Source organism: Globicephala melas, chromosome 5 (genome assembly GCF_963455315.2).
Source record: "Globicephala melas chromosome 5, mGloMel1.2, whole genome shotgun sequence".
Lineage (NCBI taxonomy): Eukaryota > Metazoa > Chordata > Mammalia > Artiodactyla > Delphinidae > Globicephala > Globicephala melas.
The window spans coordinates 19,645,462-19,668,556 of record NC_083318.1 but is presented as its reverse complement, the minus strand read 5'-3'; the positions used below and the strand labels follow the sequence as shown (position 1 = coordinate 19,668,556).

At 38.3% G+C, this 23,095-nt stretch overlaps 3 protein-coding genes across 4 annotated transcripts in view; 1 reads left to right on the top strand and 2 right to left on the bottom strand.

Moving 5' to 3' along the window:
- Nucleotides 1-63: 63 nt before the first annotated feature.
- On the top strand, nt 64-23,079 carry EXOSC9 (exosome component 9). 2 transcript variants are annotated; one of them, XM_030863940.2, is made up of 12 exons: nt 64-225; nt 560-654; nt 1,401-1,520; nt 1,637-1,739; nt 2,664-2,801; nt 4,689-4,771; nt 6,013-6,145; nt 7,769-7,857; nt 8,458-8,604; nt 9,567-9,748; nt 11,358-11,436; nt 11,650-23,079. In XM_030863940.2, exons 1-12 carry the CDS (start codon nt 160-162, stop codon nt 11,732-11,734), a joined length of 1,320 nt encoding a protein of 439 aa, XP_030719800.1. In that variant the 5' UTR covers nt 64-159; the 3' UTR covers nt 11,735-23,079. The 2 variants fall into 2 exon arrangements, with proteins under 2 accessions (XP_030719800.1, XP_060154961.1); XM_060298978.1 differs by lacking the exon at nt 560-654 and having other exon boundaries at nt 93-225.
- On the bottom strand, nt 11,394-17,889 carry CCNA2 (cyclin A2). The gene is made up of 8 exons (XM_030863941.3): nt 17,666-17,889; nt 16,632-16,875; nt 15,215-15,327; nt 14,789-15,012; nt 13,945-14,152; nt 13,410-13,523; nt 12,850-12,983; nt 11,394-12,491 (listed from the first exon to the last, which is right to left on the bottom strand). Exons 1-8 carry the CDS (start codon nt 17,876-17,878, stop codon nt 12,443-12,445), a joined length of 1,299 nt encoding a protein of 432 aa, XP_030719801.1. The 5' UTR covers nt 17,879-17,889; the 3' UTR covers nt 11,394-12,442.
- The window catches only part of BBS7 (Bardet-Biedl syndrome 7), a 44,541-nt gene continuing 39,874 nt past the window's right edge, over nt 18,429-23,095 (bottom strand). Inside the window, exons 18-20 of the mRNA XM_030863937.2 lie at nt 22,911-23,034; nt 20,969-21,114; nt 18,429-18,563 (exon numbers count right to left, since the gene is read on the bottom strand). Of these exons, the coding sequence (XP_030719797.1) occupies nt 20,981-21,114; nt 22,911-23,034 (258 nt within the window). The 3' untranslated portion in view covers nt 18,429-18,563; nt 20,969-20,980. The remainder of the gene's footprint in view (nt 18,564-20,968; nt 21,115-22,910; nt 23,035-23,095) is intronic.

Here is a 23,095-nt window from a genome sequence, read left to right as displayed (position 1 = left end):
ACTAGCGGCGGTCTCTCAGCCTTTGCTTTCCCAGTTTCACCTGACGAGCTTTGATGACGTCAGTCTCCTGCGCCGAGGTACGAGCGGGCGCGCGTGAAGAGGTGCAGGGTGTCTTCTCCCGACGCATTCCAGTACCTGTGCGTCCCCTGACCTGACAGTATGAAGGAGACGCCACTCTCAAACTGCGAGCGCCGTTTTCTACTCCGCGCCATCGAAGAGAAAAAGGTAAACCGGGAATTTGGCGCTGCGTGAGCGCTCGGGTAGCGCGGCGGCCCGCATCCTTCCGGCCTGGGCGCACAGACCTAGCTCTCGCAGGCCCCGGGAGCCCCTAGGAGAGCGGCCAGTGGGTTCCCCCAAGGCCCCAATATTTATTTGGCTCCGGTGGGGTCTTTTCAAGGCTCAGGTCACCCCAGCGACTGTCAGTGCTCGGGCACCTAGTTTCCACTCTCCTACGTGGAGTGGGTAGGATCACACTTACCTCCAAGTGCTTAGCCCCAGGACTGCCTAGCACAGAGTAATAAATATTTGTATTAGGAATAAAGGAATGTTGTGCTTACAGCGGCTGGATGGCAGACAAACCTATGATTATAGGAACATCAAGATCTCATTTGGAACAGATTATGGGTGCTGCATTGTGGAACTTGGAAAAACAAGGTAACAAAGTATTCAAATTAGGTATAAGCTCAATAGGGAGAAATTTAAAAGAACTTGATTGACCCAGTTTACAAAGCAGATAAGTCTGGACAGTACTTTGTTTAGCTGCCCAAAATAAGTATGTTTTCTTTAATGCAAGACTTTGGTTTTATAGTCACACTTTACATTTTTAATCATGAATATATTTTCTGTCACATAAGTATCACATAGTTCTTTCTGATCTCTGTGAATCATATATACAGCCAGCAGTGGTTGCACTGAATTTGTTCCTTGCATTTGTTGTCATTACGTAGGGCCTACTTTCCTCCTTTTCCTGAGTGACATGAGAATTAGATTTTTAATATTCACTTGGAAGTTGTGAGGATACTGGTCAGATAATGTTGGTGAACCATGCCATAAGAAAACTCTTAGGACGTCTCAAGTTTGCATGCCATCTTGTATCACTAAATATTTGTTTTAGAAAAGAGAAGAAATGGTCATTGACTCTTAAAAATCTGTGGAATACTAAATATTGTAATGAGATTTTTTTCCCCTGTCATCTCTTTGGTTATGCCAATATGTGTTTTATTTCTGTATGTATTCTACTACTATACTTTGTAGGTAACTTCAACCTTTAATGATATATCATACTGAACATGTTATTACTCAACGTAGTGTAAGACTGAAACTTAATCTTTAGATTTCCTTTTTTTTTTAATTGGAAAGGAAATACATTTAATTAACAGATTTGTACTTTATCTTTGCAGAGTTCTTGGACAGGTTTCCTGTGAACTTGTTTCTCCGAAACTCAGTAGGGCAACAGAAGGTATTCTTTTTTTTAACCTTGAGCTCTCTCAGATGGCTGCCCCAGCTTTTGAACCTGGCAGGTATTTAAATCTTTTTCTTAAGCTGTTTTAGCCAGAGGAGAGCCTAACAGGGGTGAGCTATTGTTTTACTGCCTGGTGTTATATCTCATGACATTAGCCCATTCCTGTTTTCATAGGCAGTCAGATCTCTTGGTGAAGTTGAATCGCCTCTTGGAACGATGTCTAAGAAATTCGAAGTGTATAGACACTGAATCTCTCTGTGTTGTTGCTGGTGAAAAGGTGGGGAATATGCCCAAAATTCTTAATCTTTGGATGAGTATTGTTGATTCATGGATCCCTGTATCTATACTTTCATTCTCAGAGCTTCAGTTAATTCAGTTTTATTCTAGTTCACTTCACGTCACATATTCCTGAGTGCTACCCATAGAACTTTGTGTCATCTCTCTTTGGAGGGACAAAAAAATTGGTGAAAATAGCAACTTGGATTTGTATACAAATTTCTTATTCAAAGAACTTGTGGTTTTTCACATATTTTCATTTATTTTCTTATGTTATTTAAGTGAGTTGATAGAAGCAGGTAATGTTTTCCTTTTTTATGGATGAAGAGCTAAAGAACTGATTAAATCCTTCATTTGGATAGGTTTATTGACTTACACAGGGCTGCATAGTGAGTCATTGGTAGTCCGACATTGGAAATATTACTCTCAATATATTGTGCTATTTGATGATATTAGAACTTTATTCTTGATTAGGGTATTTTAACTATCTTTTTGACTCCAAAGAAGTCACTTGGCCTTTCCACATTCTATACTTGAATATAATACTATTTGCGTTACTTGTAAGGTTATCATAAATATTGTCAAGTAAAACCTAAGAGTTTGAGGTTTTTAAGTTAGGAGACACAATAAAAATATCATTAGGCTTGGAGTTAGGGGAATGTTAGTACTAAATGTAGTGTGGTTCTGTTTATTTACAGTATATATTTCACTGTTGTCAAATGACTCATAGAAAGGTAAGCTATTGGTATTTCAGGTGTTGGTCTGGCTTGACATTTTTCTAAATGTATTTTTATTGATACAGTAGAAGGAGTAACTGCATGTTTTAACAGCAAGAGAAAATTTTGCACACAGTGTTACCTTTCCTTATAAATAACCTCTGGTTGTGACTATTTAGGATTTATTTTTGTTTTGAATTCACATTCAGGTTTGGCAAATACGCGTGGACCTACATTTGTTAAATCATGATGGAAACATTATTGATGCTGCCAGCATTGCTGCAATTGTAGCCTTATGTCACTTCCGAAGGCCTGATGTCTCTGTCCAAGGAGATGAAGTAACACTGGTAAGCTTCCATGATGTGAGCCAGGCTCCTTCTTATGAATGAATGAATATCCTTGCTGTGCAGACAGCTTGTTTCTAATGAAGTCTTGTTGTAAATGGCAATTAAGTATGTTGTAAAATTTGTTCACAAAGCAAAAAATATGGTCACAGTTACCTTTGAAATCTCTTAAATCTCCTGTATTAAAGTTTTGTCAGTGAATGCATACCCTATCCTGGTTTTCTTAGAATAGAAATAGATGACTTCTTTGGATTGAGTATTAGGTAAAGTGGTTGGTTTATGCTTAGGGGGCATGTGTGAAAAATCATAATTCTCAGTATTTTCACAGTGAGATGCTTGTTCTCACTGTGTGGCAAAAACCCATCAGAAACACCTGGAAAGACTGTTAAAACATCTTGCTAGTCTCCATCCTCAGAGTAGAATGGGGATAGGATGTATGAGTTTGTACTTCTGACAGAGTTCCCAGGTGATATGATAGTGCTGGTATAAGGACCACATTTTGAAAACTATGGACCTATACTATTTACATTGTCCTTTCTTTTGTGCAGAGTATGTCAATTTCAATTTATATAAATTACATGCTAGAATAATGAAAGTGCACTGTTGTGATAATTTGATTCCTGAAGTTATAAAAGGAAACATCAGATGCCCAAATTCTCTAAGATGTCATTCATGATGCTGTTTTTAGGAATTAGACTGGAGCAGACTCTTGAAAAACTTAGAGGTGTAGACAAAGTTTTATTAACAATAGAGACATGTTCCTTTAGAGAGGGGAGGTGGTATATGAAAGTAAAAAAGAAAATATAGAGTGATGAGTAGACAAAAAAGACATTGATTTTAAAATACTGTAGAGATATTGCTGGTGGTAAAGTGTTACAGCCACGTTGGAAGAGTTTGGCAGTTTCTTAAAAAGTTAAGTGTAAACTTATACAGCCTAACAATTCTATATCTAAGAATGTACTCAAGGAGAATGAAAGTATACATTCACTCAAAGACTTTCATGTGAATGCATAGCAGCATTATTCATTACAGCCAAAAACTGAAAATTAGCCAAATGTTCATCAACTAGTGAATGGAAAAGCAAAGTGTGGTGTATCCACGCAGTGGAATACTATTCAGCAGTAAAAAGGACCAAACTACCGGTGTGATGTATACTTCAAGGTGGATGAAACATGCTGAGTTGAAAGGAGGCAGATGCAAAAGACTGAAAATTGTTTGATTCCACTTACATGGAATGTCCAGAAAAGGCAGATTTATAGAGATAAAGTATTGATAGATTAGTGGTTGCTTTGGGCTGGGAGTGGGAGTGATAATCAACTGCAAACACGCTTAAGGGAATTTGGGGGAGTAATGAGAATTGTTTTGTTTTCTTTTGTTTTTTTGCGGTACGTGGGCCTCTCACTGTTGTGGCCTCTCCCATTGCGGAGCACAGGCTCCGGACTCGCAGGCTCAGCGGCCATGGCTCACGGGCCCAGCCGCTCCGTGGCATGTGGGATCTTCCCGGACCGGGGCTCGAACCCGTGTCCCCTGCATTGGCAGGAGGACTCTCAACCACTGTGCCACCAGGGAAGCCCAATGAGAATGTTTTAAAAACTGAATTGTGGTGATAGTTACTTCACTATATATTTACTAAAAAGTGAATTATTTACTAACAGTTAGTGAATTTTATGTTATGTAAATTATACCTCAGTAAAGCTTTTTGACAAATACATAAAGTTTTAAGGAAGATGAATGGCAAAGTCAAACAGGTAGTTGCAAAAGAAGTTATTTAGGTACTCACTGAAGATTAAAGGGATTTCAGTTTTTATTTTAATATCTGATGTACAAGATGATTTTTTGTATGTTTATAAGTTAGTGACTGTAATTATTGAAACTTTTATTTTCAAACAGTATACACTTGAAGAACGTGATCCTGTACCATTGAGTATCCACCACATGCCCATTTGTGTCAGTTTTGCCTTCTTCCAGCAAGGGTAAGTCTCATCCTTGTCATGGGCTGAAATTATAAATCCGTAGGCAAATGAACAAACCCCTTGTTTAATATTAGAGCGCCTTACAGTTCTTTTATTTCTTTCTTAAGAGCATTACTTGACAAATGCTCAGAACTAAGAGCTTTCTCAGTAGAAGTGACAAATTCTCCTTTAATGAAGAGACTTCACGTTTTTCTTTTCATGGCATACTTACACGTTTATGAGTTTACCACAGCATGGTAGTGTATCTTTCCTAGAGGTGTACAGATGTTAGGCTCTAATTTTGGAAAGTAGGCTGAGAATGACTGTGGATTAATGGAAGAGGACTTTGGAATATATTTGAGGAGCATATTATATGGAATAGTTGTAGGATAGGAGCAGGTTACAAGGCAGAATGGTTCACAAATGAGAAAAAAAAATCTTGTTTTCCTTCAGCTCTCCAGCAGTTTCTTCACAACTCACTGCTAATTCCTCCTACAACAGAAAACCTGGAATCTTAGGTCCATGTAAGGTGCCTTTAAATGAAAGCTTGAGCCTTAAATCTCTTTAGAAACAAAGAGAGGTATAAATATTTTAGCAATTTTACGACTAAGAACTAGAGAAAAGCTTTCATCTTTCAGTCACTAGTATAGAATTTTATTAGAGGGAAATAGACCAGCACTGTCCTGTAGAATTACGACATGAGCCATATATGTACTTTTAGAAGCCACATTAAAAGGGTAAAAAGAAACAGGTAAAATTAATTTTGATATTTTATTTTACTTGATATATCTAAAATATTTTAATATATAATCAATATCTTAAAAATTGTTCCTGAGATATTTTGCATTCTTTTATTTCTACTAAGTCTTTGAAATCCAGTATTTTATACTAATAGCACATCTTAGTTTGGACTAGCCACATTTCAAGGGCTCAGTAACCGCATGTGATTAGAGGCTAACATTGGACAGTGTGGAAATAGGCAGTATTTTTTTGTAATGAGCCATTAGCATAACCTGGAAGAATTTCAAGCAGAACTTGGAAGAATTTCAAAGTACAGGATATTAGGGAAACTTTAAAATTAACCAAATTAACGTTATAATAATTCTGTTGTCTCTTTTCAGATTAAAGTGACTCAAATTCATAGGCTCAGACCTACACTGTGTTGACCTTACTATAATACTATTTTTAAAAATATCCATTAGCTTAAAATTGACAAGCACTCAGCATCAGATTTGTTCATGTCCATTTAACATTCATTTCAGAACATATTTATTGGTGGATCCCAATGAACGAGAGGAACGTGTAATGGATGGCTTGCTGGTGATTGCCATGAATAAGCATCGAGAGATTTGCACCATCCAATCCAGTGGTGGGATAATGCTGCTGAAAGATCAAGTCAGTGCTTTGATTTGATTAATGTTCCATTAAAAATAGGTCTCTTCTTTTTAGAAGCTTTTTCTTGTTTTTAAACTAAAATCCAACAGATATTTTCAATGATTGATTCTCAGATCTGTTAGAATCTGGTTTCAGTATTGTCTGTTGACTTGTGGCTACAAGGTACCCTCCTTCCTCCCTTGCTTCTCCCATGGATGGCCCTCCAGAGTCTACACCTCTAGATAGAGGAATACTCTTTTCCTTTCAGTGAGGAAAGAGATTTATATCCTTTCCCCTTCCCCTTCCTTCCCCTTCCCCGTGTTGGGTCTTCATTGCTGCGAGTGGGCTTTTCTCTAGTAGCAGTGAGTGGGGGCTGCTCTTCGTTGCAGTGGCTTCTCTTGTTGCGGAGCACAGGCTCTAGGTGCGTGGGCTTCAGTAGTTGTGGCACATGGGCTCTAGAGCACAGGCTCAGTAGTTGTGGCGCATGGGCTCAGTTGCTCCGCGGTATGTGGGATCTCCCCGGAACTGGGATCCAACCTGTGTCCCCTGCACTGGCAGGTGGATTCTTAACCCCTGTGCCACCAAGGAAGTCCCTATATCCCTATTTTTCTTTAAAGTGTCAGAAAGTAGAAATTATGTAAAAAGATAGTTTTACTTTTGGAATTTGGGTACAGTGAGCAGAAGTTTCAAATCCAGCTACATATAAGATTCACATGGGGACTTTTAGAAAATAGATTGCCATGTAGCACATAGTGCAGCTCGTTAGGAGCACAAAGACTACTTAATTGGAATTCCAGCTCTTCCTTACACTAACTGACCTTTGGCAGATGGTTTCATATTTTTGTGCTTCAATCTCTTTATCTGTAAAATAGTAAATAATCTTAATGTCAACACCTTCTGTTAGGAGAATATAGGGATAGATATGGATATATTGTACTGTATAGCATAAATTAAGTGTGCAGTAAATGTTATTTTCTGTTATCATCATTGTCATTATTACCAGCACCATGACCACTGCCAGATCCCTATTTCCAGCGATTCTGATTCATTAGGTCCCTGAGGCCTGGGAATCTTCGCTTTATAAAAGCTTTCCGGGGGACACCGTGCAGCCCTGTCTTGAACAGAGCTATGGATCACTCACAGAAAGGAAGTTAGTGTATCTGTGGCCTCTTGAGTGGTATCTTCTACATTGTCATAGAAAAGTTTTTGGGTCAGTTCCTTTAACATTTAAAAATAGCTCTCACGGGCTTCCCTGGTGGCACAGTGGTTGAGAGTCCGCCTGCCGATGCAGGGGACACGGGTTCGTGCCGGTCCGGGAGGATCCCACATGCCGCGGAGTGGCTGGGCCCGTGAGCCATGGCCGCTGAGCCTGCGCGTCCGGAGCCTGTGCTCTGCAACGGGAGAGGCCACAACAGTGAGAGGCCCGCGTACTGCAAAAAAAAAAAAAAATAAATAAATAAATAAATAAAAATAAAAATAGCTCTCACATCTTGCCTTAATTTGTGTTTACACTGTATTATTTTCATATTTTAAAAAAAGGCTTAAATTGCAAAGGTAGAAAAACTAATCTGATGTTTTTAGTTTTGTTAGAGAAAGCTACTTGATTTGTTGTCTTTAAATAACAGAGTTCACTTTTATAAATAGGTTTTGAGATGTAGTAAAATAGCTGGTGTGAAGGTAGCAGAAATTACAGAGCTAATACAGAAAGCTTTGGCGAACGACCAGAAAGTTAGGTAAGTTTGATTTTTTTTAGAACTGAATGGTCTTGTTATAGATTTTTCTGTTGAGGATTTTTCTCGCACAAGCATAACTCTACAGTTTTTACACTCAGTCTTTCCTTATCTGTTCATCTCAGTTGAATATACTAAATGTTTTTTGAAAGTTGATTGAACTATTTATTGTATTCCAGTTTACACATAATCTGTATTAAAAAGCCACATAATATTTTTCATTTAAAAAGTTAACATTTTCTTAGGAAAAAAAGAATCCAGTAGCCCATGTTAACAGAAAGAATACAAACTGGGGTTGATTCCCATCTCTTCTTACTGTGTGACATTAAGCAACAGCTATATCTCAGCACTTCAGTGTCTTATGCTTTAAGTACATAACACATGCTTGACACATGGTTTAATAAATGGTTAATTATAGTAACTTTTTATTAACTCACTTGATAGGCATAATAAATTGGTGGGGTTAAGTTAGTCAAATAGTTTCTCATCCAATATTTCTCATGTATCAAAAGGATAAAATAGTTAACTTCTTTTTCCCTTCCTGTCTTCTCTCCCATCTCTCATTCCCCCTTCCCTCCCAACTCCCCAAAAAAACCCACACAGGAAAGAAGGTGGAAAGTTTGGCTTTGCAGAATCTATAGCAAATCAAAGGATCACAGCATTTAGAATGGAAAAGGCCCCTATTGATACCTCCGATGTAGAGGAGAAAGCAGAAGAAATCATCTCTGAAGCTGAACCTCCTTCGGAAGTGTATCTTTCCTGGGTGTTTTTGGTAAAAACAAGAAGATTCATAACACTTTGGGTATTATTAGGGCTCTGTGAAGTGTGTGCATATGGAAATTTGTTTTCTGAAACACTGTACTTTGTTAGAAAAAAACATTTAAGATATGAGACAAGATAGTGATGAGTCATATTAAATTGATGGTGTAATATCTACCTTCTCTTCAGCTATCCTATCAAAACCAGAAAATTCTTTTATTTTAAGAAGCAATTTACAGCATTTCATTTTCCTTTGGAAAATTGTTCCCTAATCTCACTGGCATGGTCAGACACTATACATTATACACATTGTTCTTATTTTTTTTAATAAATTTATTTACTTATGTATTTATTTTTGGCTGCATTGGGTCTTCGTTGCTGCACGCGGCCTTTCTCTAGCTGTGGCAAGCAGGGGCTACTCTCTGTTGTGGTGCTCGGGCTTCTCATTGCGGTGGCTTCTCTTGATGTGGAGCATGGGCTCCAGGCGCTCGGGCTTCAGTAACTGTGGCTCACGGGCTCTAGAGCGCAGGCTCTGCAGTTGTGGCGCACGGGCTTAGTTGCTCTGCAGCATGCGGGATCTTCCTGGACCAGGGGTCAAACCCATGTCCCCCTGCATTGGCAGGCGGATTCTTAATCACTGCGCCACCAGGGAAGTCCCCACATTGTCCTTGAAGTTCATTCATTCACCAGATTTATTACTGCAACTAAAATGTTCAGAGCAAGTGTGTCTCAATATTTCTCACCCATTGTGTCCATAAAATCTTAACCTGAGTTATACACTATTTCTTCTTCACTGTCCAGCCATCCATAGTATAGCTATTAGTAAATTTTTTTCCTAATAATTTGAGGCACACTTCAATCAATCTTAAAGGAAGAAAACTTTCATTCTAATCATTTTCAGCACTGCAGCAAATAGCAGTATTTCTGTTACTCAGTTTTCTTAACTTGCTAAGTGTTTCGAAACCTGTGCTGTGGACTCCTGGAACCGCCCAAATTGGAGAGGGAATAGAAAACTCCTGGGGTGATCTTGAAGACTCTGAGAAGGAAGACGAAGATGAAGGTGGCAGTGATGAAGCTATTATTCTTGATAGTATAAAAATGGACACGGGAGAAGTCTCTAATATTGGAAGCCAAGGTATGTGATACTTTATGGGTATATGTTATATATATATATATATATACACATACATATATATCCCTATTTTAGGAATCTTATTTTTAGCAGTTGGGGCTAAATATTTTGTAATTTAAATTTCAACTAAACTGTTGAGGCTAACTGCAAGAATATGCTTATCTTTGAGGAACAGTGGTATGCTTTGGTATGTGAAGGGAGTGGCATTTTTTATTTTTAAGTTTTTTTTTTTCTGTTTTTGTATCTTATCCGGGCCAGTTTTAAGGGGATGAGTTTCTTAAAATCTCATTCCTGTGTGCTGTTTTTTCTTTGTATAGTTTCTAGACTCAAACATAAAAAGGCAGTATCAGAACGTATATTAGAGTAGTGCCATCCATAGAACTTTCTGCAGTTTTAGAAATGTTCAGTCTCTACACTGTCCAGCATAGTAGCCACTAGCCACATGTAGCTACTGAGCAGTGAAATGTGGCTTGTGTGAAGAATTCTAAATTTTAATAAACAAGGAGGGATCTAGGAAGTAGGTTGGTGGAGAACTAAAGGATGCAGCTATTAAATCTGGCTGAGAAAATAGTGAAGGTGATACTGTTTTGGTGTGTAATGCACATACCTGCCTGCCTTCAAGGAAGATCATTGCCTGTAAATATTACTGAGGACCTGCTGGGGTTTTTTGTAAGGCAAAAAAAAAAAAAAAATTCCCATTAATTGGGACCCTTATTCAGCTTCCCCAGTGGTTACTTCTATTTAGTATTATTCTTCCAGACCTCATTCCATGTATTTACTGTATATTTACACCAACATAAGCTGCTTAAACACAGGGACTATTTATTGATAGATGTTAACTTTTTTTTTTAACTCCATATGCTTTTATATATTTGTGAAATTTTTCTAATAGGGAGAAAGTAATTGAAAACTCTATTTAAATATAAAGAATTAATGTAGTAAGTTTCATGGGGAAAATGGACAAAAGAACAGAAACAGACGTTTCTTTCTTTTGCCCATTTTTTGTTTCTGTTCCTATTTGTATTTGCATTCCCAAATACAAACGGCCAGAAACACATTGGCAAGGGTGTATAGGAAAATGGGTTAATACACTATTCTTGGAGTGTAAACTGAAACGTTTCTGGAGGGATCTGGCAAAAATGTCTTTCGGAAGGTATATGCCTTTTGACCCAGTAATTTGTTTCTAGGTATTTTTCCTTTTAGTATTGTTTATAATAGGGAGAAATTTAAAATCTAGATCTTCAAAATTAACAAATTCAAGGAGTAGCACAAGGAATTCAGTTGGCATATTGACTTGTTTCCTAATTGGTTCTATAAGATGCTCTATGTGTGTGTGTATAGTGTGTGTGTGAGTGTGTGTGTGTGTATATATATATATGTATATATATATATACACACTCACACACACACACACACACACACACACATGTATGTAGAATTATCCCCCTCATTTTAATTCTATTAAAGAAGCACACATAAGGTTTTTCAGAGCTCCAAGGAATAACCTCAGGGAAGGGAAGAACCAAATAGTAGATCTGTAAGCCTCCACCCAAAATGCTGCTTGGGTTCTCTATCTGAAACTTATATTCCTTTCTTAACATTTTCTTAAAAGATGCCCCTATAGTGCTCTCAGACAGTGAAGAAGAAGAAATGATCATTTTAGAACCAGATAAGAATCCGAAGAAAATAAGGTAACAAATTTCTGGTTTATTTCAAATGTATACATATACTCAAGACTTTTTAGAAGCTTGCTCTCTGGGTTTCTTCAACCTGAGATTTATAGAATTAGGTCTGTAAAACTGCTTGGATGCCTTTCAAGGTTACAGTATTCTTCTGTCGTAGGTGGCAAAAGTAAGCTCCTAGTACTAATACTGTTAAAACTTGTTAATTTACTTTGTTCACAGAACACAGACCATCAGTGCAACACAAGTAAAAGCACCAAGTAAAAAGCCAGTGAAAAAGAGAAAAAAGAAGAGAGCTGCTAATTAAAGTTCACATAGTTGTATATTTGTGTATATAACTATTAAAAAGGTATTTATTCAGTGCTAACAACCTTGGGTATTATTCACAAACCCATTACAGAATCTAGTTCTTTATACAGTTTTTACATTATGCTTTAAAATAAACGTCTGGAGGACTCTTTAAAACAGGTTTTAAATAACTGTCACTTTGGTAGGTCAAGTGTAGTAAAAGTCGATGAATGAAAAGCATTTTCATAGTGTGTACAAAGACCTGAAAGAGTCTTCTTAGATTATGCCCAAGTCAGACAGTTGGCCCAGTTCCTTAGGGAGGTGAATGTCATCACCTGTGTGTTGGAAGGAGAAGCCTTCCCTGTCCCCATGCTTTAATAAACCAAATTAATTTTTCTAAGTGAAATCCTGAAGTCAAATTTTTGCCTCAAATTAAATTTGACTTACAAACCAAATTTTCCAAATCAATTTATTTCTTATTATCCTGACAGCTGGCATCATTAATACTTTAACAAAAACCACTTAAAATTAGCCAAATATCTAAGATAGTTACATGTACAAAAGATATACAAATTAAAACCTTTAAAAAGTAATAGATACCATAATTTGTACTTGACCATAACTTCCGTATTCAGAAATGATTGTAAAATTAAAACCTAAGATAAAATCTGTACACCATATACTTTGAGTGATTTACATCCTAGAAAACAAAGGCAGTCTTTCACCGTTACACATTTAGTGTCTCGGGTGGGTTGAGGAGAGAAACACCATGATACCTGTAAGCAGGGGAAAAAAAAATCCATTTTTAGTAAACATTCATTGGGTGAAACAGATTATGGAATGAAACATATACTAGGAACTCACAAATGCTATTTCTGTCTACTTGAATTAATGGTTATAAAACCATAGTCTGGTCCCCAACACTTGCATGCATTCCCACCGTTCCTCTCCCCTCTTCTCCCTCAAATACAAGACAGAAGCTCAAAACACATGGCTGCTAAGAGAACAGTTGCTTAAGGAGGCTGTGCCTGATTTGTGAATCCCTTAAATAAAGTTAAAATGTCAAGGATCTCTGAACCGTACGATAGCCTGGAAAAGCAAGCTTCTTTGGTATCTACTGCTGTTAATTCTTACTTTGAGTTTTTGTACTTTTCTCTTATTGACTGTTGTGCATGCCGCGGAGCTCTGAGGTAGGTCTGGTGAAGGTCCATGAGACAAGGCTTTAGAGTTTCCAGCGTATATCCAGTCTTTTGTACTAATGATTCAGGCTGCAGGAGGGAGGACGGAACCACTGAGTTTTGTTTTTAGTAACAGACACTGAATACAAGTTAGTAGTTGGCATTAGTTGGCTTGAGTTTTGTCCTAACACCTCCAACTAACATCTTCCAGTTTTCTCAAGCTCTTTTTGCTAACTTCGATCAATTTTTACTATTTTCCTTGCCAACAGCAAGTCTTATGGCCTGAATTCTTTAAGCACACCTTTCAAATCCAAGCATTAATAGTAACCAAGCTTTCAACCTAACAGATGCTATTAAACAGGTAAGACAAAATGCTTTCAACAGTGTACGTGGCTGAATAGCTCTTCCAGTTCAGTACATCTAGACAACTGTCAGTTGTATAGGACAGTTATTTAACCTATCTGGCACAAGCATTTACAGCACAAGGTGGATGTGTGAGGACGTCATCATACATACCCAGCTTTGTCCCGTGACAGTGTAGAGTGCTAAATGAAAGGCTGCTGCGGCGGTAACTGATGGCAAATACTTTAGATATGGGTCAGCATCTATCAAACTTAATTCTCCCAAAAACTGGAATGAAAAAGTAAATATACTTTATGATCATAAGAGCTCTGGAATTCAAAACTCAAATCCTTACCTTCTGACTGAATATTTTGCTATCTTTAAGACTGGCTCTGTAGCAACCATTGCCACATCTTTAAATATATTCACTATCATATTTTGCTTCATTCTCATCCTGTATTTTTCCTCCTTTAATAGCTTTAAAAACAACTCTTCTGGCTACCATTTACCAAGACTTCCTCCTCATACCACTATTCCTAGTGCTTTCTCCATTTATGTTTTCTTTTGCCAATGGTAGGCTTTCTTTCATGCTGCAGCACTAACCTGTCCCCAGAATACTAAATCCCTTGTCCAAGGCTGTATAATGAAACTAGAGCTTGCCCCTAATTGTGACCTTAGAATCTTCATTCAGCAAATGAAAAGAACTTACCATTGCTAAACTTTCAACTTTGCAGTTTGCAGACTGCTGGTGCAGAAAGTACTGGGTAAGAAACTGATTTATTGTTGGTGCAGCTAAGTCAAAAGCAAGGACTTTCAAAACTAGGTGCTCCATTCTCAGAACTTGTTTCTTGGTATAAGTGTCATCTGTAATGTATACAAACTCTGCTACTTCTGGGGGGTATATTTCTTCAAACTTTCTACAATGAAAGAAGTTTTAAGTAATCAGTCCTTTTATAAGAAAAGCAAGCTTGTTTGTCCCAACTTGAAATCCCTTAAGCAGAATGAATGGAACGAATCCAAAACCAGTTGCCTGTTTGCACTGATACTTGACCATTTCTAGCCAAGACTAGGTAAATGCTAATTAAAAGCCCCAAATATTTCTCCCACTTCAGTCAAAGGAAGTAAGTGAGAGACCGACTTCCCAAGATGGGAACAATGCCAGAGTTCACCAAGTAACTGAAAATGTAGGAAATTTCCTTAGAAAAATAAATAATTTACATTTTAGTTTTCATGTCTTAATGGAGAAAAGATAAGATTTTGCTTATATACCAGAAAGTACTTTAAAGTAGAAGGAACCACTCTGTAACCTAGTCCTGGTGTATTAAAATGTCGCCAATCTGTAGGTTCATTCAAGGTACCCTGAAATCCAGATCTAGGAAAATTAATGTCCTAAATTTAAAAAGTTTCATCCACTCCACCATCCCTAAAGTAGTCGCTGACTCCCTGCCTTGTATAGTATGTTAAAATGTCATACTTTAAAAGATCACAATTTCTTCCCTACACAGAAAGATACTACTAATCACTTTTAACCCAACAAACCAAGTTGTACTTACGAGGCTAACAGCATAGCAGCAGTGCCCACAAGCTGAAGTTTTCCTCTCAAAACAGACATCGATGAAAGAAACCTATCAATGTAGTTCACAGCCAAATGCAGGGTCTCATTCTGTAGTTTATATTCTTCTCCTACTTCAACTAACCAGTCCACGAGGATAGCCCTCATACTGTTAGTAATGTCTGGCTGTTTCTTCATGTAACCCACTTTAGGCTTACATTTAACCTGTTGAGAAGGTTACTTAGTATAGTGTTAAAACTGCAGTTAGATCATTCTACCATTAACAGATGCTGCCTATATGCTAGAAACTTAAGTATAGCATTAGAGTAATTCACTGGCAGTTAAAAAACTTAAAAACATTATCCTCTTAATTTCCTTTCACCACAGTGAACAAATAGTGTAAAAAGTAGATTCAGAGAGCCTTTACCTCCATTTCCCTAAGGTATGTGTGAATGTCCTCATGGTAGTCTGGTACTTCATTAACACTCACTGGCTTTTCATCTTCCAGTACAATTGACATATCCATAGTATGTGGTGACTCTGGGAGAATTCAAAAGTACAGTGAAGTTCACTTTTCATTTTCGACTTAAGAGCTAAAAGTGATTGCCTTTGTAAGGAGTCCCAAACTACCAATGTGTTTATTTCATCCAACTAAAAAGAGCTTGTTATGACAAAGTACATAGAAGATTTAACTCTGATTTTAGTACCTATGTCCACTTAGTTTTGGAATGATTTTAATTAACAAGAAAAAGTACTGACAAACCATTAACAGGAAAATGAGTTAGAAGAGCAGGTATTGAAGTATCTTCATCTCCCATGACAGGAGTACACTGGTTTTGCTAGGACAAAGTTAAAATCCAAGTTTGGAGATATCTAGGATTTGTCAAAAGAGAGTTTGCAGACCCCTAAGTCTAACATTCAAAGCACAATCCAGGCAATAACTAGGAGTAGGGCTAACAAGTGTGCTAAAGAGAAACTCAGATTTCTTATGGGCAGTTCAAACACATTAACACTAATATCAATGGGTGATTCTTTTTTGGTAAATTTAAATTATCTTTGAAGGCAAAAATATCCATTCTTTTTACTTCAAGGTTTGAGTTTAAAATTTGTTGCAGATTTTAAATAAAAATACACCAATTATTTTATTTCCATAGGACTTCGCTGCTATACCTCTCATCTACAGAACTAAAGCTGAGATTGAATTTAGTGAGCTGTCCAGTGACTCGATAGCCTGATGGTAAAGAAGCAGCACAAACTGTAGTCAGAGTTGTCTATAGCAGCTACTCTGACTCACAGGAGGACAATGTCCCTCTCTGGTATCAGACAGTCACTCAGACTGATTTTACAGAAACAAAGTTTTAAAGGTGGAAGAGATGTTGGCTATCTCAGTATTTAAAGCTGCATTCTCAAATAGCACTCTATTTGAGAATGGTATGTACAAAGTGAGTCTTAACACAACTGAAATATATTCTCCCAATCAAGCAAACATTTCCAGGGTCAGATTAAAATAAGTCTGAGATCTAATGAAATTGATGTGATTAGCAGTGTACCAGAAGGAGCACAGGATTAGGATCCTTTTGTAGGTCACTGGGTCTTGGATTAGCTGTGAGGCCTGAGATAAGTCACACCCTTTCTAAACTTGTTACATTAAACCTAACTCATAATGTAGTTAAGGATCAGGTAAGATAATGTTTTGAAAAGCAAAATTTCATTAATCCAGTCTATTCAATAATTATGATTACATTGATTTGATGTAATCAAATGGTGTAATGATGTAATCAAATGATGATGTAATCAAATGATATGATTACATTGATTTGATACAAATTTTCTTTAAAACTTACCAAAACTACCATCCATTGGGTAATCAAGAGGTGCCAGTGGTTTTCTCGGTCCTGGTAAAGTAACAGCTGAATTAAAAGCCAAAACATCTTCACTTTCTGGTTTTTTAGATTCAACTGGCCTCTTTTGAGTCTCTTCTTCTGCTTCATCCACATGAATGGTAAATGCAGGTTGTTGACTGTTTGCTTTCCAGGTAGGAACGGTGACATGCTCATCATTTATAGGAAGATCCTTAAGAGGTGCAACCTAAAAAATAAATAACTGGCTTTGAGCCTATTAAGTGGAATTTTGTTCTGCTTTCATCCCCTTATACTGCATTTACTCCCAATTACTCTATCAGGAAAATTAAACTTTAGGGGGGAAAATCCAGACAAGGAAATTTTGAGTAGTCAGTCGGAGAAAGAAGGGATGTTCCAGTTTGTCACAGGCATTCCTGCAAGGGTTTTAGAGTCAGATTAAGTGGAATTGGGCAAAACTAATCAAGGCCACGAGATGGGTGGAGTGGCAGGGCGAAAAATGCCAAATTTAGGAGAGATGGCAAAAAAGTGGTTTACCTCTTTCGCCCCAGGGTGGAGCAACAGAGCAAATTCGGTAAGATGGCGGAATTGACCAAAAGCAAAGTATTTTTTATACCCTTTCCTAAAGCAGAGGTAATCTCTTAACTATATGGGGAGGGTGAAGGAAGTCCGAGCAGTGCCTGGGGCTTAAAAGCAGAGAGAAAGGCGTGGAGGCGGGCAAAGGCCATACTCATGTTGTACGGCTTGGTTTGACTTCGTTATCTATAGAAAAATACTCCCAATGGAGGAGAGCGGACAGGCAGCACAAACGCAGAGTGCTGGCAGGGAGAGTAATGGGAGAAACTAATGGGAGTAATGTGGCATCCTACACTCCAGAAAACCAGGGATCAAGGGACTCCAGATCCTGGCTTCCCGCGAAAAGGCCAGGGGATGCTTTCTCGCCACTCTCCTCTGCCGGCTAAACCCCTGCAAAACTCCCGCTCGGCCCACCCTCCTGCAGATACGGCTCACTGCTTTACCCGTCGCGTCTTAGGCCTCTGCTGCGGCGCTGGTCCCCGCGAGTTCCCGGCCTTCAGTACCGCCAGCCCAGCGCGGGTCCGGGACTGCTGGGTGGGCGCCGCCTTCTCGGGGTTGATGTTCTCCTGGTCCTCCTGGAGCGCCGTCTGCTGCAATGTTAACAGCGCCGAGCCTGCCTCGCGGGCCGCAGGCCCTGGCGCGGAGCTGCCCAACATCACTGCTCCCGGGGGCGCGGCGGGATCAGCCTGCGGCGCCAAGCAGCGTGCACTGCGTCCCGCCGATCAGCCTAGGTACACTCCAGCTGTACCCGCCCGCCGCAGCTCGGGCCAGCCTACCCACCCGCTGGCCCGCTCGGGATCGTGTAGGACCGAGGAGGTTGCGAAAGGCGGAGGCAGGCACTGCCGGACGTGGAGGGCCAAAGACGCCCCCGAAATGAAGCGAGCAGCCCGCCGGAGCGGCGGCTGTTCATGCAGTTCAAGTATCCCGCGACTATTGAAATGGACCAATGAAAAGAGCCGAGGTCCGTGACGTCACTCGGGGCGACGCGGTCGCAGACGAGTGAAGGCGGTGCGAAGGCAACCGAGCAGGGGCGGAGCGGGGCGAAGAGACGTCGAACGGCGGCAGGAGGAAGTACGCGCGCCCGGCGGGGAGGCGGGGCCTAAATCTACTGTGACTTTAAATAGGGCCGCTAGGCGGTCCCTGTCTCGGGGCAAGGGCTGTGTCTAGGATAAACTGAATTAAACTTTAGCAATTAGTAGCGGGCCGCCCCGGCCTTCTGCCCTAGGACCTCCAGTTAGCTTGACTGACTAGTTTCTCAAGGTCTAAAATCTGATCCGGCCACATACTGGCCTGGTGGTCTTGTTCAAGTTATTCAGTGTCTCCAATTCTCAATTTTCCTATCTGTTAATTGGGAATGATATCTACGCGTTATACAGTTGTCGTTAGTATTAAATAACGTGCATAAATCATTTAACACGCTGCTTATGTAACTGATATAATATTGAAAGACTATAATGTCATCTTACCATTTAGGTGTTTCTTCACAGTCTTATGCTTTTTATTTTTCCTAATGAAGATGCAATTAATTTAAAGTGCCACCTTGAACTACTGTTGATATATGTAACAAACAGTAATGTACTACAAGAAATTCAACTAGACAGTCATTAATTTTTATCTCTTTTTTTCCCCAAGGTGTGGCAGCCGACAAAAAGCTCGGAGTAAAATTCTAGTGACCTAGATATAATTATGTGTTCCATTTAGAAATGAAGGTTGTTTAAACATAGTAAAAACAATATGACCTTATAAAAGTAAAACTCTCTTAGCAATGTGTGCCTTTAACAAATTTTCACATTTAATATACAACAAGGCTTGCACATAACTAATAAATATAATGGTATATAATTAAGAAGCACTGTTGTTTTCCAACAAATTCCTAAGTGTGCCCTTCTTGAAAACACACAGAATAGTTTATTTTCTATTGTAATCCTTATGCTATTTTAAACAACCTTTAAGTACAGTATTCACTTGAATATGAATAAAACATGAATTAAGATTAATGACTTCCATAGCCTTAAAGTCATATTTCCCTCCATTTATGATAAAAAAGAAATCAGTGGATATTAGTGCAGGAAAATCTAAGAAGCTGTCACTATTTCGACACTATTCACATGTAGTATACTTGTATAGCCCTACTGGTTACAGCACATCAAGTTAAGATCCCCCCAATCTGTGCAAATTCTGCTGATTTCCCTGGCCAACTCAAGTATTTTACAAACTGAGCATGGGTCACAAAACATTACCAAGCAACAGCAAAATCAATTGTAAATCAATCTCAATTCCTAAAAAAAATTTATGTTATTTCCCCTGGTTGACAACATACATAGTAACCAGAACGCAATCCAGGCACCAGAACTTGGGTTCCACCTTTACAAAATAATAGCATGTCCTCTTAAACACTTAACCTCACTGAGAATCAGTTTTCTTACATGATTTGACAAAATAATCAATATATGTTGTCAAGATCAAATGAGGAGGGACTTCCCTGGTGGCACAGTGGTTAGGAATCCACCTGCCAATGCAGGGGACACGGGTTTGATCCCTGGTCCAGGAAGATCCCACATGCCGCGGAGCAACTAAGCCCCTGCGCCACAACTACTGAGCCTGCGCTCTAGAGCTGGCGAACCACAGCTACTGAAGCTTGCGTGCCTAGAACTCATGCTCCGCAACAAGAGAAGCCACCACAATGAGAAGCCCTCTCACCGCAGTGAAGAGTAGCCCCGGCTCGCTGCAACTAGAGAAAGCCCGCACGCAGCAGTGAAGACCCAACACAGCAAAAAAATTATTAATTAATTAATTTAAAAAATAATTAGCCAAAAATAAATTAAAAGAAAAAAGATCAAATGAGGTAACATATGTAAATACATTTTGAAAACCGTAAAGCAGTTTATACATATGTGTGTTAGCTTATTAAATATTTGAATATATTTTTATTTTCCAAATAATAGTTCTCGATTATTAGAAACATTATAATTATTATAAAATAATTATTTTATACAATGATTATTATAAAACATCCACTTGAAAAAAATTCATTAAAATCCCTTATAATCATTCCACTTGTTTTAAAAATAAAAATTCTCTTTATTTTAAAAAAGTTCCATTTGTCCTCCTATCTCTCTCTCTCTCTCTTTTTTTCTCTCTTACTCCTCTTCCTCTTCCTCTTTCTCTGCTATGTGAGGACACAACAAGAAAGCAACCATCTGCAAGCCAAGAAGAGAGCTCTCACCAGAGCCCAACCACGCTGGCACCTTGACCCCAGACTTCCAGCCTCTAGAACTTACGTGGACCTCTCACTGCCATGGCCTCTCCCGCTGCGGAGCGCAGGCTCCGGACGCGCAGGCTCTGGACGCGCAGGCCCAGCGGCCATGGCTCACGGGCCCAGTCGCTCCGCGGCACATGGGACCCTCCCAGACCGGCGCACGAACCCGCGTCCCCTGCATTGGCAGGCGGAGTATCAACCACTGCGCCACCAGGGAAGCCCTGAATGCGGATCTTGATGTTTGAATATGTTTTAACCTTGCACGATGTCTATACTAACAATATATGGGTTGTTTGATAAATAAATATTTTAAAAATTAAAAAAAAGTTCCATTTGTCAAAAAAAATAGAAGCATTACTAAAAAAAGTCATAACATATATTTTTAGATAATATTAAAAAACGCACTTGAAATAAAAGTATATACAGTTAGCTTGCAATTCTATTTTAACATTTTTAATTTAAACATACAACTTCTTTGGAACTTTACCTTATTTATATTTCATGCAGCATCAAAGAAAGCAATCAATGCATTTTGGTCATAACTGTCCAGAATCTCCAGTAAAAGAGGCACTTTGGTTTTTACATTGGTGCCTTTGAATTTGAACTTATCTATGAAAAGATCGGTGATCATGCCTATAAAGAAAAAATGTTAATTTTCTGTCATTGATTAATTCTATTAATGACACATTATTGAATGAAAGTAAGTGACTGCTTGAGAATCTATTTCTAAGCACCTGTAATTCCATTATTTAACATACAGAAATCCGAAAGGATTGATGCATCAAAAAATATTTGGGGGGGATTTTAAGGCAAGTTTCAAAATATAAATCATTTGGCTAATAACCCTCTTAACAATTGGCTATAAGCTATTAATTCAGACAATCAACTGCTGGCCAGTTTTGAACTGCTATTGGTATATATAAAATTACAACAAGTGGGTTTTTTTTTTCCACCAGGCTGACCATTTTGACACAGTGTAGACATATTCTGTTCATAACAGCTTTATCTGAATTAAAATATCCCATCTATATGTTGACCATTCTTAGGATTTGACCTGAAGGCAAGTATTTCTAGTTTCAAAGATCTGGGCAAATTATTTCACCTTTGAGTTTTTGCATATATATAGTGGGAATAATTCAAGCTATCAATCTTTTATCCAAAACTCTTGATGCAAGATGTGTTTCAGAATTTTTCACATTTTAGGAAGATAATAAAAGGAATATACCATATATATGGCATAATACCCGTGGAAAGTGAGTGGCAGCATCTGATAACAAAACATAACATTTCTGCAACAAAATATATGAATATTCATACTAAGTGGAATAAAAAAACTATAAATAACCTCATATCAGTTTAAGTGAGGTTTTGTCATTAATTCAGATCAAGTCAGATTTATTGCCAAATGATTTATGAACAAAGTTTTTGATTTCAAAGCTCTCTGGACTGTGGAATTGGTGATAAGATATGGTGGTTCTGCACCACCCATCTTCTAAGTTGTAATGGGGATAAAAGATCATGTGTTTGCCACATAGTAAACATTAAGATATTAGATATTATTGTTACCGTTTATGAGCAAGTCTCTGGGCATAAAATAAATTCATTAGGTAGATCTTAGGGATCAATATGGACGGATGATACCAACTGACTCTACAGAAGACTCGGCACAGTGCAAACAGCTTGCATTTGGGGGCAAGGAGGTTCTAATGAAGGCTTTGCCACCACCTACCTATGTGACAACACATTCTTAAGCTCAGATTTCAGTTTACAGATGTGAAAACCAGAGATAACACTATCTACCTTGCTGAGCTGTTGTAAGGATTAAATATCCCCCCAATTATAAAGATGTTATAAATAAATAGGCGTGCTATGCACAATAGGTCTTAAATAAAGATCACAAAAAATGTCTCCTTAAGCTGTTCCTTCCTTCCTCCCTCTTGCTCTTGCTTTTTCAATACAACTGTGAAACATTCAACTTCTCACCACCAAAGCAGAATGAGTTTTAAACATAAACTGACACAGCACATATATAGCCCCTATTAAATTTTGCATAAAAATATTAAATGCTGCATTTTGATATTTCAGAATAGCAATAAAAACTGAAAATTATTTGTGTGAAATATAGCCTAAATTGTAATGCTTCATAGGATACATTCATTTCACACTGGGTTTCTTCATATATATAGATTAATTCATTGCATTAGACTTATTTCACTTCTTAATATTTATTTGTATTTTATCTAGTAAAAATATTAAACATTAAAACCAACTTGACAAAATAAATATATTGGGCAGTACATGGGTTGTTACTGGTTCATGACTGCTGTAATCTTTGCCTGTCTCCTCCTGCCCAGCTTCTCTCATGTGATCCTTTGCAAACAGCCAGTAGAAAAGAAATATGACAAGGTATTCTAGAATAGTTCACTAACCATAGAGTCTTTCAAGATGTGCAGGTTGCTTTTTGTATTCTTCCTGTAGGTGATCTGCCTCTTCTAGGATACAGCGATATTCTGGTATCAGAAAGTTTGTGTTTCCCTCATGAACCTGCAATTCCTTATTTAAAAAACAGAAGCTCTTAATGTTCAAAATTTAATCCAGTGTAAAGTGGATTTAA

Excerpts from the sequence above, each read along its gene's own strand:
- EXOSC9 (XM_030863940.2), top strand. The coding sequence starts at position 160 with ATGAAGGAGACGCCACTCTCAAACTGCGAGCGCCGTTTTCTACTCCGC. Across the intron at positions 226-559 it reads GCGCCATCGAAGAGAAAAAG|CGGCTGGATGGCAGACAAAC; the intron begins GTAAACCGGGAA and ends TTGTGCTTACAG. Across the intron at positions 1,740-2,663 it reads GTGTTGTTGCTGGTGAAAAG|GTTTGGCAAATACGCGTGGA; the intron begins GTGGGGAATATG and ends ATTCACATTCAG.
- CCNA2 (XM_030863941.3), bottom strand. The coding sequence starts at position 17,878 with ATGTTGGGCAGCTCCGCGCCAGGGCCTGCGGCCCGCGAGGCAGGCTCG. Across the intron at positions 15,013-15,214 it reads CATACCTTAGGGAAATGGAG|GTTAAATGTAAGCCTAAAGT; the intron begins GTAAAGGCTCTC and ends CCTTCTCAACAG. Across the intron at positions 13,524-13,944 it reads AAGTTGAAAGTTTAGCAATG|TTTTTGGGAGAATTAAGTTT; the intron begins GTAAGTTCTTTT and ends TTTTCATTCCAG.